This window comes from Strongylocentrotus purpuratus, unplaced genomic scaffold, assembly GCF_000002235.5.
Source record: "Strongylocentrotus purpuratus isolate Spur 01 unplaced genomic scaffold, Spur_5.0 spur5_scaffold_17, whole genome shotgun sequence".
NCBI lineage: Eukaryota > Metazoa > Echinodermata > Echinoidea > Camarodonta > Strongylocentrotidae > Strongylocentrotus > Strongylocentrotus purpuratus.
In genome coordinates, this window is record NW_022145602.1 from 25836315 (window position 1) to 25850194 (window position 13880).

Genomic DNA, 13880 nt, shown 5'->3' on the forward strand with positions numbered 1-13880 from the left:
GACAGAAACGTAGTGGTTTGTTCCCTGGACACTCAATTCCAGGGTTGAGGGTTCGAATCTCAGACCGGTACTAACATCCTTTGGGAAGACATTAATCCGCATTTGCAACTCTCTACTCAAGTGTAAATGACAGTTAGCCGATATGCCAGGCCGTTGGCCGCCAGCTATGACCGGGGTGATGATGTTCGAACGCGTGGGGGTGTCACGACGCGACATGACGTGATGTGACGTATGCTATAAGAAGCTACCATTATTACGTCTTTCGGATGGTGACGTTAAAGGGTCGGTCCCCAGACGTAAATAATCATATCTGATTGATACACGTCTGTAAAAACCCAATTACACACACACGCACGCGCGCGCAGCATTCAATTCAATTTAATTCAATTCATTTTTATTCATTTCCATTTTCAATTTAAAAAAAACAATGCAAAGGTATATACAATGATAAGCATTTGCAATATATAAGAAGATGAAAATAGGGAACTAAAAAGGCATAGTTTCCCGAACAATAGTTAAGAGATTTACATAATTATACAAACAAAACTAAAAAAGTAAAATACATGACAAATATGATTTCAATTTGGGAAATATAGTGGGAAATTGAAATCGAGCGTAAAGATGCTTTTTTGAAAGTCTCTTTAATCGTGTCAATATAATGATACCACGCCTCAACTATGTTTAAAATGTTCATATAAAATCTTTATAAATCACATTGTAACTAACTCAATCTCCGAGATGATATATATTATGGGCAATAGAATGATGGTAATGATACTACTACTACTACTACTACTACTACTACTACTACTACTAGTACTACTTCTACTTCTACTACTTTTACTATTACTACTATATACTACTACTACTTATAGCGATAATAATAACATTAACAATAATAATAATAATAATATTAATATACAAATATATACACTGTCTTGAGAGGCTCTGGTTAAAACTATGCGCAAGAGGTGACTCCAATAGTTCTCCAATGTTACTTTTTGAGTCACCGAGGCATATATTTTTAACCAGTACCTCGAAAAGAAGGCATGGTATTTTATTTTATTTTTATCCTGCATCAAAAATTTCATTTAAAAAAAAATTAACAAATTAACAATTTTTTGAATTTTTTTATTGAAATTTAAAAAATTTAGAATTTAAAAATTACAGTGTTTATTATAAAGGAATTGAAAATTAAAACAAATAGAAAATTAAGATTTGAAGAAAACAAATTCAAAAATAATCCCCCTCACCAATTTTTTTTTTACTCAAAAATAGTATTCCCAAATAGTTCTTTTTCAAAGTAACATTTAAATAGTTCTGGTCATACGACGACCTCTCAACCAATCAAAGGCCAATACATTTTTGATGCAGGATATGACAACTAATGATGATGATGATTATGACAATGGGGATGGTGAAGATGATGAAGATGAATGTAATTGTCATAATAGGTTGTGATAATGGTAATATATACGTAAATTACCATAAAAGCTGTGACTTTTCGTAAAATCGTGCTCCTCCTTTCTTTCGAAATCTATTTTTTTTTTTACTTTGTTACAGGATAATCTGGTGTTTGATTCTTGTTGCTGCTACATCTATCATGCTGTACCAAATCATCTATCAATGCATCTTCTACTCCACATTACCGATCAACACTCGAGTAGACATCGAATTTGCCGAAAACCTCGACTTTCCCTCTGTTGCTATTTGCAACTACAATGTATACAGGTATATCTTCCTCTCAAATCACTTTTAAAATTAAACTGTTAAATCACCATAAAAGGGCCGAGGAGTGACCACTTTTATTGTATTGTATTGTATTGTATTCATTAAAATTCATTGATGTTCATTAATATTCTGTTTATAAACATACAAATCAATTTATAATGCAATGTAACAAATTAAGATTCTGTTTATAAACATATATATCATTTTGATCAATTTATAATGTGATGCAACAAACCAACTTCTGTTTGTTAATAAATATATCATATAAATCAATTTACAATGTAGTGTATATAGCAAAACAAAATGAAAATCATATACAGCACAAACACTCTTTTTTCTTCTTGTAATAACATGACGTATAATGCATGAAGTAAATAATATAATGTACCATAATACATCCGAAAATTTAGATATTATAAAGCCTAATAGCAATTTTCTAAATAAATTATAACTCATGCTATACAAAATAGGTAAGAGGTCCATGGAGTGCCTTGAATAAATGACTTGTTCACAATGTGAGATTAACCTTCTTTTTTGTTGTACCATGCTTGATTCAACCTGTATAATTGGATCCAGTCATGTTCAAATTTTTAATTTACCTTTTTGAAAAAGTGGTCAACTCCCCGGCCTTTTTAAAATAAAAGGTAGCCTACTGTTTGGCTTATTTTGTCAACCCCTCCCCATCATTTTACGGGGTTTGAAGTAGTGATAACCGGACATAATAAGTATAAACGGAGAAAATTACAAAAGCCAATCCACCTTTATTCATAAATGACGGTGTTTTATTCTCACCGGTTGCTCATGCTCATGCAAAATAAGTAACCATACAAAATAGAGAGATAAACAATGTTTATGATGATATTCGTAACACAGTGGGAAGGTTGTGGTAATGCATTTGTATCATGTTAAACACAAACTCGAGCTTCGAAAGAAAAATAACGTTTTATGGCCTGAAAATCTTGTTTAGGGGTTTGAGGATATTAAATGAAAAGGCTACTGTCATTCATTAACGTTATTTTGATTACAGTCCACCTTTTGCTACTTTAACAAAATATTTTTAAAAAATGGGCTGCTCGCTGAAAATTATATTTGTCATGTTTATTGTATATCGGAATCAATATATTATAACAACCGTGATAAAAACGGATAAACTAGCTATGATGACAAATATTGCCATGGAGTTGGATACGACCATGGACAAAAAGAATCATTCATATATCCGCTGGGGTATTCGGTAATTATAATTTTAATTAATGTGCGAGACAGACTGTGTGCCACAACGTCTCCATAACTACCATGAAGGTCGGCTTCCGTGGTGTTATTTGTGTAACTATAACCAATACTTTTTTCTTTTTTTTAATTTTTTTTCCCCCTTCCACAGGGTTCTTTATTTTCAAAACAAATTTAATCATATACAGAACATCCATATATCATATACAAATAATTAAAGAAATAACTATAACCAATACTACTTTGATCTTAATAAAATCAAAGTGCCTATTATTCATTCATCCGTAAATTACTAAGTTACTAGCATCTCTCTCTCTCTCCCTCAAACACCCACACACACACACACACACTCCCCCTCTCTCTCTCTCTCTCTCTCTCTCTCTATCTCACCCTATCTCTCTGTCTCTCTCTCTCGCTCTTTCTCTCTCTTTCTCTTTCTCTTCCTTTCTCTCTGTTCCTCCCTATTTCCCCTCTCTACTCTTATCTTTCTCTCAGTCTGTTTTTAGTAGGGTGAATTTAATTCATATTTTAAATATTGTTCTTCTTGTCGTATTGACAAATCTAAGAATTGCTGGGATTTTTAGCAACATGTTGCCATACTATAATTGTGATTTCAAAATGACCGTATCTGCTTGTATCCTTTTACAATGCATCCATTCTATATCATGATTGTAAAAGAATATGCAATTCGACCTCTGGCCGCAAGTAATTTGTTATCACCACGCTCAATAAACCGGTCTAAATAAACAAATAAATAGGTTTTTATATGAACAAATAAAAAATAAAATATTAACAATAAAATATTAGATAAATACATACATATTAATGGATGAATAAATGAATAAGTAAAAATATCCTAAACTCATTCTTTACTCTTTATTGTTGTTTTTTTCTTTCTTGTAAGAAAATTATCCCAACCCCGAATGGATAATATTTTGTTTCTTTTTCAGCAAATCGTATCTGGAGGAAAACGAGAAGGAGTTTGCTGACTTCCTGAAATATGTAGCAGATCTGTACGCAACACATCAACCATATGATTACACGTCGTATGAAGGCAACCTTACCACGAAGAATTACACACTCTTGAGACTGAACGCGGCTCATCAACTCGACAGTATCTTATTGTTAAGTATAATGGTGGTGTTCACATGATCTAAACTAACGGGATATTACAGACTCGAGGGTTCGATCCTCCAGATGCCACGCGGGCAATTACCTATATCGACTTGATTATTCATTTATTCATTTATTCAAGTCTTGATCTAACACTGGACCTAACCCTACCCACATGTTAACCCTAACCCTAGTTTGACGAATGAAGCCTGAGGGGGAGGGGGCGAAGAAGATGGGATGAAACTTAGTGGAAGGATGGAAGAGGAACAAGGTATGACCCCCTCCCAGCTCCTCTCCGCCCCTTCATGTTCTAATCGACTAGTGTCACCTCAATATGGGAGGATCCATGATAGGTCGGAACTCCTTGGTCATAATAACTGCCATAATAACAAACTGGTGTAGTATACAAACATACACTGTCATGACAGGTTCTGGTTAAAATTATGGGCATGAGGTGACTTCAAGAAGTACTATCGGAGTCCCCGAGGCCCATAGTTTTAACCAGTGCCTCGAAAAGAAGGCAGGGTATGATTTATTTGTTTTATATATATTTATCCTGCATCAAAAATTCATATTTTTATTTAAATGTGTAAAAAGATATTACGAAATTTTAAAAATATTATTTAAATTCTAAATTTTAATGAAATTAAACACAAATTACAAAAAAAGCTATCAACTAAAAAATCTCAACTCCCAGATTGAGCTAATAAATAGTTCATTTTCAGAATAACCTTTAAAATGGTTGAAATATTTGTGGTCACGTGGAGAACTCTCAACCGTTTTTTTTTTAAACTCGGTAAGAGTATGAAAATATATTGTTGTACTGTATTCTGGGGCCCGTTTCATAACAACCTGTAACAACTGCTAAATTTGTATGAAAAATTGCTCTCAGCCAATCAGATGCCCCGATTTAGTAGCTTATAACAGTAGCTTGTTACTTGTTATTGATATCAAGTTTGCTCTCAGCCAATCAGATGCCATGATTTCAGTAGCTTATAACAGTAGCTTGTAACTTGTTATTGATATCAAGTTTGCTCTCAGCCAGTCAGATGCCATGATTTCAGTAGCTTATAACAGTAGCTTGTGACTTGTTATTGATGTCAAGATTTATGAAACAGGACTCTGATCCAGTAATGTCCCCTTAATAATATAATTACATCAACTGCCTTTTTATTTCAGAGCTACATTCAACAATGAAGTCATTACTAGGGAGAATTTTTCAATTTCCCTTTTAGAATTCGGTGCTTGTTTTACTTTCAACTTGGGCGCTGCCAATCGTTTGAAAGTTCACGCACCAGGTAAGTATACATTGTAAAGTAATGATAATCCTAATGTGGATTTATTCTGCATTGTAATTTGCTGATAGAGATGACACACATATTACTCATATCATAATGATTACTCGAGTAACGCCTGGCTGGAATGCTCCTCAGTGAGTGGAGATTGTGCACACACTGTGTGCGGGCAAGCACTGAATCCAAAGACCGTCCAGGGTAATAGCATACCTATAACGGGCTTAGAGACATTGTATTAAGCTCTATATATATTTATTATTATTATATTACTCTGCATTATGTATACAAACTTATCAAATTTATCAAACTTATTGGGAGATCATAATTCTCCTTATCCCTATTAATTGGGGACAAAGTTTTTGACCGACTATTTTTAGAATGCTCGTGTTTTTAATTTGTAATAGGAATATCTCACGGATTGCAAGTGGTTCTAGACACCAGACAGTGGGACTACTTCTATGCGACATCATCGGTAGGCTCGGCAGGTTCAGCTGGTTTTCAGATCCAGGCATATGACAGTAACACGAGCAGTGCACAGGTCAATGAATACGGGATTGCTGTAGGACCGGGAACGAGGACTCTCATTGGTCTTACACTTTTTGAGGTAGCTTATTGTAAGAGCTGATTGATGATGATGAGGGTGGTGTCGTTGATGATGGTCGTGGTGATGGTGGTGGAGATGGTGGCGTTGCTATTGGTGATGTGCTGCTGCTGCCATGGTGGTAGTGATGAAGGTGTTAATGGAGGTGGTAATGATGGTGGTGATGGCCGGAGGTGGTGGTGGTGGTGGCGGTGGTGGTGGTGGTGGTGGTGGTGGTGGTGGTGGTGGTGGTGGTGGTGGTGGTGGTAATGATGATGATGGTTGTGGTGGAGGAGGTGTTGATGGTGATGATAGTGATGGAGGTGATGATGGTGGTGGACTGTGGTGGTTGTTGTGTTGTTGGTTTTTTTGGGGGGTGGTGATGATGGTTCTGGTGGAGGAAGTGTTGATGGTGATAATAGTGGAAGTGGTGGTTGTTGGTGGTGGTGGTGAAGGTGGTTGGGTGTTATGGTGGTGGGGTGGAGGTAGTGGTGGGGTGGTGGTGGTGATGATGATGAGGATGAAGTTGATGACGTTGATGGTGAAATAACTTGTATTAGTACTGATGGACGATGATAATATTGATGAAGGTAGTGATGGTGATGGAAAAGATGATGACGTTGATGATGATGATGATCATGATGATGATGAGGAAGATGATGGCATTGGTGGTAATGATGATGATAAGCTTCATTGATCATGTTACTGGTGACAATAATAGTGTGGAACATGATGAAGTTAATAATGATGATGTTGATGATGATGATGATTATTAATACAAAATTATGATGATGGTGAAGATGATGGTGATGATGGTGGTGGTGACGGTGATTGATAAGAATTACGAAAAGGGCTTCAATAACTGACTTTATCATTCTATCATCTACAGACCCGGAATTTAGCCCCTCCTTATGGTGACTGTGGTGAGAAGACCTTGAAGTATCACGATGTTTACCGAGTTAGTTCGTGTCGTCTCGAGTGTAAAACCGACTACGTGATCGGAATGTGTGGATGCCGAGCTCCCTATATGCCTGGTAAGGATTTCCCGAATCAATCCAGTTCAATGAGCCCCCGAGTCCCCGCCACTTTTTTAAGTACCCCAAACGTGCCCCATTTTACTTCAGATAAGTGACCTTCTTTCCTTCTAATATTAAGTGCCCCTCCCCCTTATCGTAAGTGATCCTTTTACCTCTGATTAGTACCCCGTTTCTAATCTAAGAGAATGCCCCTTTTACTTTGAAAGGTGCCATTTTCCCTTTTAACAAGTACCTTTTCCCTTCTGATAAGTGCCAATTTCAAATACTGATAAAATCTCCCAGGGAGCTTACCGTTTTGGAACCCTATTTTAATTTAGATGTAAATTAGATCTAAATTAGGGAAAATTAAAGAAAAAGGGGCTCTAAGTCGCCTTGAATTAGGGGTGCATGTTATAGAGAAAGAAAAAAGTAGGCACTTATCAAAAGGGAAAAGGACAGTTATTAGAAAAGAAAAGGTGCTCGTGTCAAATTAAAAAGGGCAATTATCAGAGCCTTCAGAGGTTAAAATGGCACTTCTTGCTCCTGAAAAGGGACACTAAACAGAAATGAAATGAAGAACTTGTGAGAATGGAAATGGGGAATCTGTTGGAGGAGAAGGGCACCTATCAGATGTTTATAAAAGCATTTATCAGATGTTAAAAGGGGCATTTTGAAAAGGGGAAGGGCTCATATAAAACAGAAAGGGGCACTTATCCGAAGGAAATATTGTACTTATTAGAAAAGAAAAGAGGCACGAGTCAAAGTATAAAACAAGGGCAAAAATATCAGAGTTGAAAAGGGGAATTTTTCGCACCTAAAAAGACGTACTCACCAGAGATGAAAAGAAAGAAAAAGATATTTATTAGAAAAGAAAAGGGGCACTTGTCCTATGTAAAAAGGGGCTTTGTGTGGGTACCTGAAAAGGTGGATGGCACAGTGCCCCCCCCCCCCCCACCGGGGAAAGGCAAACATGAGAGAAAAATCTCAGAAAGTCATGTCATTTCAGCAACATTGTTAATCACTGGTATCGTATTAGAAATAAACCACATTAGAACGCCAGTGTCGGGTGGGGGCACATGGCACATTAACCCAAATTATATAAAAAAATGAACAGTGCCCCTTTCGGAATTACAATCTAGCTCATTCTGGGGACGAGGGACGTGTCCCTTGCGGCCCCTCCTAGTTACATCATTGCATACTCAAAATTTAGACTTCTTGTATGAGAATGATCGAAGCCTACCTGAATGTGTGTGTGTGTGTGTGTGTGTGTGTGTGTCTCTCTCTCTCTATCTATCTCTCTTTCTCTTTCTTTATCACTCCTGCCACACATACTCCACCCCCTCTTCTTTTTCCCACCTTTTAGGGGGGGGGGGGGTGAATTCGAGGGGCGTGTGCCCCTTACATGCATAGTTATATTTCATTATTTTTGTATGTCTACAGGACCTGGTAGAGAGTGCAGCCCACCGGAAATCATATGTGTTCGAGATGCTATGGGTATGTATGTGATATGTAGGCATATTAATTTAAACCGCCCCGTATATATACTGAACCTTCGAATTTTGTAAAATATATTGTCTGTTTGGAAGCCGGAAGAGTGTTTACTCATACCCTATTACACAGGGTAAAAGCCCGCCTTGCCTTGATTTTATATGATTAAAGATGGTGGTCCCCTGCGTTTTTCAATTTTGAAATGATTTGTCTACTATGTTTTTGGATAGTTATAACTATTCATTTGATTTATATCATGATACAGAGTATGATTCTGTATTTATTTTATTATTGTTAATAATCTATATGTACTTAGTTCGTGTATTACTTTCTATTCTGTTGAAAAACGCAGAAATAAAATCAAACAAACAAATTTGATTTAATTCTCATTGATTTGTGTTGATATGATCGGATTTGATTTCATTCTAGTTAATTGGTTTTTATATGGTCTGATTGGATTTAGTTCTAATTGATTTGTTTTGATATGATCTGATTTGATTTAATTCGAATTGATTTGTTTTGATATGATCTGATTTGATTTAATTCGAATTGATTTGTTTTGATATGGTCTGATTTGATTTAATTCGAATTGATTTGTTTTGATATGATCTGATTTGATTTAATTCGAATTGATTTGTTTTGATATGATTTGATTTGATCTAATTCGAATTGATTTGTTTTGATATAATCTGATTTGATTTAATTCTAATTAATTTGTTTTGATATGATTTGATTTAATCTAATTCTAATTGATTCGTTTCAATATAATCTGATTTGATTTAATTCGAATTGATTTGTTTTGATATGATCTGATTCGATTTAATTCGAATTGATTTGTTTTGATATGATCTGATTTGATCTAATTCGAATTGATTTGTTTTGATATGATCTCATTTGATCTAATTCGAATTGATTTGTTTTGATATGATCTGATTCGATTTAATTCTAAGTGATTGGTTCTGATTTTATTTGATTTGATTTAATTCTAAATGATTTCTTTTGATATGATCTGATTTGATTTAATTATACTTGTCAATTAGAATTAAATCAAATCTGATCATATCAAAACAAATCTGATATGATCTGATTTGATTTAATTCTTATATTGATTTCTTTTGATATGATCTGATTTTATCTTTTTCGAATTGATTTGTTTTGAAATGAGCCGATTTGATGAAATTCTAATTGATTTGTTTTAATATGATCTCATTTGATTTAGTTCTAACTGATTTCTTATAATATAATCTGATTTGACTTAATTCTAATTGATTTGTTTTGATATGATCTGATTTGATTTAATTATATTTGTCAATTAGAATTAAATCAAATCTGATCATATCAAAACAAATCTGATATGATCTGATTTGATTTAATTCTTATTGATTTATTTTGATATGATCTGATTTTATCTTTTTCGAATTGATTTGTTTTGATATGATCTGATTTGACTTATTTCTAATTGATTTGTTTTGATATTATCAGATTTGATTTAATTCTAATTGATTCCTTATAATATAATCTGATTTGACTTAATTCTAATTAATTTGTTTTGATATGATTTGATTTGATCTAATTCTAATTGATTCGTTTTAATATAATCTGATTTGATTTAATTCGAATTGATTTGTTTTGATATGATCTGATTCGATTTCATTCTAGTTTATTTGTTTTGATATGATCTGATTCGATTTAATTCTAAGTGATTGGTTCTGATTTTATTTGATTTGATTTAATTCTAAATGATTTCTTTTGATATGATCTGATTTGATTTAATTATATTTGTCAATTAGAATTAAATCAAATCTGATCATATCAAAACAAATCTGATATGATCTGATTTGATTTAATTCTTATTGATTTATTTTGATATGATATGATTTTATCTTTTTCGAATTGATTTGTTTTGAAATGAGCCGATTTGATTAAATTCTAATTGATTTGTTTTAATATGATCTCATTTGATTTAGTTCTAACTGATTTCTTATAATATAATCTAATTTGACTTAATTCTAATTGATTTGTTTTTATATGATCTGATTCGATTTAATTATAAGTGATTGGTTCTGATTTTATTTGATTTGATTCAATTCTAATTGATTTGTTTTAATATAATCTGATTTGATTTATTTCTAATAGATTTGTTTTGATGTGATTTTATTTGATTTTACTTGTGCTAGATGTCTACGGCAGAAACTCGAGCCAAACGTGTCTATGTCCCGTACCATGTCACACAGTAAGGTATGCCGCCACTATCTCGCAAGCCAAATTTCCTTCAGATTTCTACAGCCAAGTCCTAGCAGCTCAGCTCTCAGCGAATCCCAATCTAAATGTGGACGCAGACTACTTCAGGTAAATGGACTTCACTCTTGCCTAATTAGACCAGCGTTTTGCAACCGGGGTACTGCAGGACATCTTTAGGGTTGCCGTGAGAAAAATTTATGAAATATCTATTTCTATCCATTATGAAATAAATGTGAAGTTCGTGAGAAAAAAAAGGCCAACATGTATGTATTTTCATGAAAAAATTGTATTTTAAAGACAATTAAGTGTCTGTTTTCCTAGCTCGCTTTGCTCGCTCGCAACATTTAAAACAGTGTAAATCATGGCTGTCAACTTTGGGGAACTGCTTCGAGGGAGATCGTTTGCAATTATTTTTGGCTCAACGGGGGGAGGGGTAGGGGGGGGGGGGTAGGGGGGGTTGAAAAAAAATTGTGGACTGAAACTAAGTCGTGTCTGGCGGATGGCAACGTGAAAGGTCCCCTGACATTATTAATCCTATCCGATTGATACATGTCTATAAATATCCAATGATGCATCAAACTTTCGCTACAATATAAATCGAATTCTTATTTTTCCTTTTCCCCGCTTATGGTCTCTCTCTCTCCCTCTTTCCCACCCACTTTCTCTCCCCTCTTTCTCCTTTCTCTCCTCTCTCTCAATTTATCTCTCGCTCTCTTCATTCCTCATACAGTGTATATATCTTTATATAATTATATACTCGTTCCACCGTCGTCCATCCTCGTTTTAACCATTTGATAAATTCTATCTCTCTATGGCAGCAACAACTTGTGTCTCATCAATATATTTTTCAACGAGCTTATCCGTCAAACGACGACACAACAAGAGGCATATCTGTTCGTCAGTCTACTCAGTAAGTCTTAAGACCTCTTACTTCTTCATATCATAACACAATAAGGGAGTTTACAGATAGCACACGGTACAAATGACCTCAAATATCCACAGATCTTTTACACATGGAGAAGTTCCACTTTGAGAATCTTAGAATAATAACTGCCAAAGTCCTACTAGATGTGCTTCATGAATACCTTTTGTTTGACCTCTTGAAAAGAATACTTCCAGGATACTGCGAATCATAGAATGTACCGTTGGTGCATAAATGAATAATGTTACATAACTTTCATGAGCGCATATCCAGTATTCATCTCTGTGGGTTTTACCATTTTGGTACAAATGACCTTTATCTGCCCATGCGCAGATTGTATCTGTAAACTCCCTTATTGTTATCATAATTATTAGCAATGTCGTGAGAATGAGTATCATTTCACCGTAGCTGGCGGCATACAGAAAAAGGGCTTTTCAAAGGTCAATTATCTGTGGTAGGGTCCATAATTATCGCTTGTAATATTTCAAAGTGAGTATAAACGAGCCTGCTGAATAAACACGGCATACCCAACGTAGGGTTTATATAATTATTCTATGTGTATTTCATACAGGTCTGCCTCTAGACGGAAGTTCACACCGACCAACTTTTCAACAACCATTTTTCTCTTTTTATTTTCATCTCTTCTACATAATGACATATATAACATTGTGAAATGATTTTGTACACTGTCTTCCTGTTTTCTTTTCTTTTTAATCTCTTTAACGTAAACTGTAAAAGTACATAATGATATTGCAATTATCGTTGATTTTTCTTTTTAATCTCTTCTACGTCACTTAATAGTGTATAATGACCTTTTCTCTCCAATTCCCATTGCTCTTTTCCTTTCCATTTCTTCTATGGAATTTCATTTCCTATTTCTTCTAGTTGTCATCATTTTTTGTTACCCTACAGTGCATAACGATCTTTTCCATTCCACTTTTCTTAAATTTTGTTATCTCCTGTCGTCGACTTTAGCAATCATATTTTCAATTTCTAATTTTATCCTTTTTGTTTTCATCTCCTTTACATCAGTAACCTTTAATAGCGCAAAATGATCTATTCCGTGCGAGTTTTTTTCTCAGTCTTTTTTAATTATAATGTTGCATAGAACCTATGTTATAACAGTGTAGCCTAAACATTTTCATTTCCTTCTATTTACATCTCTTTTTTGGTATCCTAAACAAAACTAAACTAGTGCATAACGATATTTTCCCTTTACCGAAGTTATAACAGTGTAACCTATCCATTTCCTCTTATTTGCATCTTTTTAGTATCCTAAACAAAACTAAACTAGTGCATAACGATCTTTTCCCTTTACCCAAGTTATAACAGTGAAGCCTATCCATTTCCATTTCCTTCTATTTACATCTCGTGTGGTATCCTTAACAAAACTAAACTAGTGCATAGCATCTTTTCCATCTGTTATCCGCCTCTCTTCCGTAACATATAACGGTGCATAATGATATAAATAGTGTTTTGTTTTCCATTTTTTCTTTTCTTGTTCTCCTTTCTTTGGTACCATAGGTGACATCGGAGGCTCTTTAGGTATGTGGATGGGAGCAAGCATTCTAACAGTCGTTGAAATCTTTGATATCATGGGTTATTCTCTATTCAGGACCAGAGCGCCACGATCCAATCACATGGTATAAGCCAGGGCCCGCTCGCTCGCAAATAAAATATTAATATCATCACACCCAGGTCCCCTCTTTTCCCAGAAAGTGCCCCCTTTTGTTGGTGCCCCCCCCCCCCCCCCACTTTGAATGACGCTCCGCCGCCCCTGGAATGCTTAAACCGCTCTACCTGATCATAAATACTTTAGCCTCCCCCCCCCCCCCCTACCATCGCGCATATGGTTTTATTCTCTACTCTAGACCAGAACATCATGATCAAACCCATTGGACATAGGCATGGACAGGTCTCTCACCCCCCCCCCCCCCCCCCCCCCCCCTCCTGAACCAAATTGATGAGAAATAGCAGCCATAAGATTTTGGATCAAATGTTGGTGGGGTATAATATATAGCTTTCTCCATGTATGTTCCTCCATGTACATTTAAACATCTTAATGAGAAGTATTTCGAACACCCCCCCCCCCCCCCCCCCCCCCACTCCGGCAACAGAGGGACCGCATTCATGTCCCCAATGATGTCCGGTAAAGGGGTACTTTTTCATGCAGCAAAGTCTGGCTCGTAACACACACAAAATCGGTCCGTATTGACTTTACACATCGGACTTAGGGGGTGTTTTCGAGGAGGGAACATGCATAC

The 13880-nt window shown here is 35.3% G+C and overlaps 1 protein-coding gene across 1 annotated transcript; it reads left to right on the forward strand.

Annotated features, from left to right (window-relative positions):
- Positions 1-5088: 5088 nt before the first annotated feature.
- On the forward strand, positions 5089-13542 carry LOC754559 (acid-sensing ion channel 4-A). Its single transcript, XM_030987974.1, has 7 exons — positions 5089-5372; positions 5774-5973; positions 6839-6983; positions 8406-8459; positions 10631-10802; positions 11513-11604; positions 13141-13542. Exons 3-7 carry the CDS (start codon positions 6953-6955, stop codon positions 13263-13265), a joined length of 474 nt encoding a protein of 157 aa, XP_030843834.1. The 5' UTR covers positions 5089-5372; positions 5774-5973; positions 6839-6952; the 3' UTR covers positions 13266-13542.
- Positions 13543-13880: the final 338 nt, after the last annotated feature.

Coding starts and splice junctions, on each gene's coding strand:
- LOC754559 (XM_030987974.1), top strand. CDS start 6,953: ATGTGTGGATGCCGAGCTCCCTATATGCCTG. Junction 6,984..8,405: donor CCGAGCTCCCTATATGCCTG/GTAAGGATTTCC, acceptor GTATGTCTACAG/GACCTGGTAGAGAGTGCAGC. Junction 11,605..13,140: donor TCTGTTCGTCAGTCTACTCA/GTAAGTCTTAAG, acceptor TTGGTACCATAG/GTGACATCGGAGGCTCTTTA.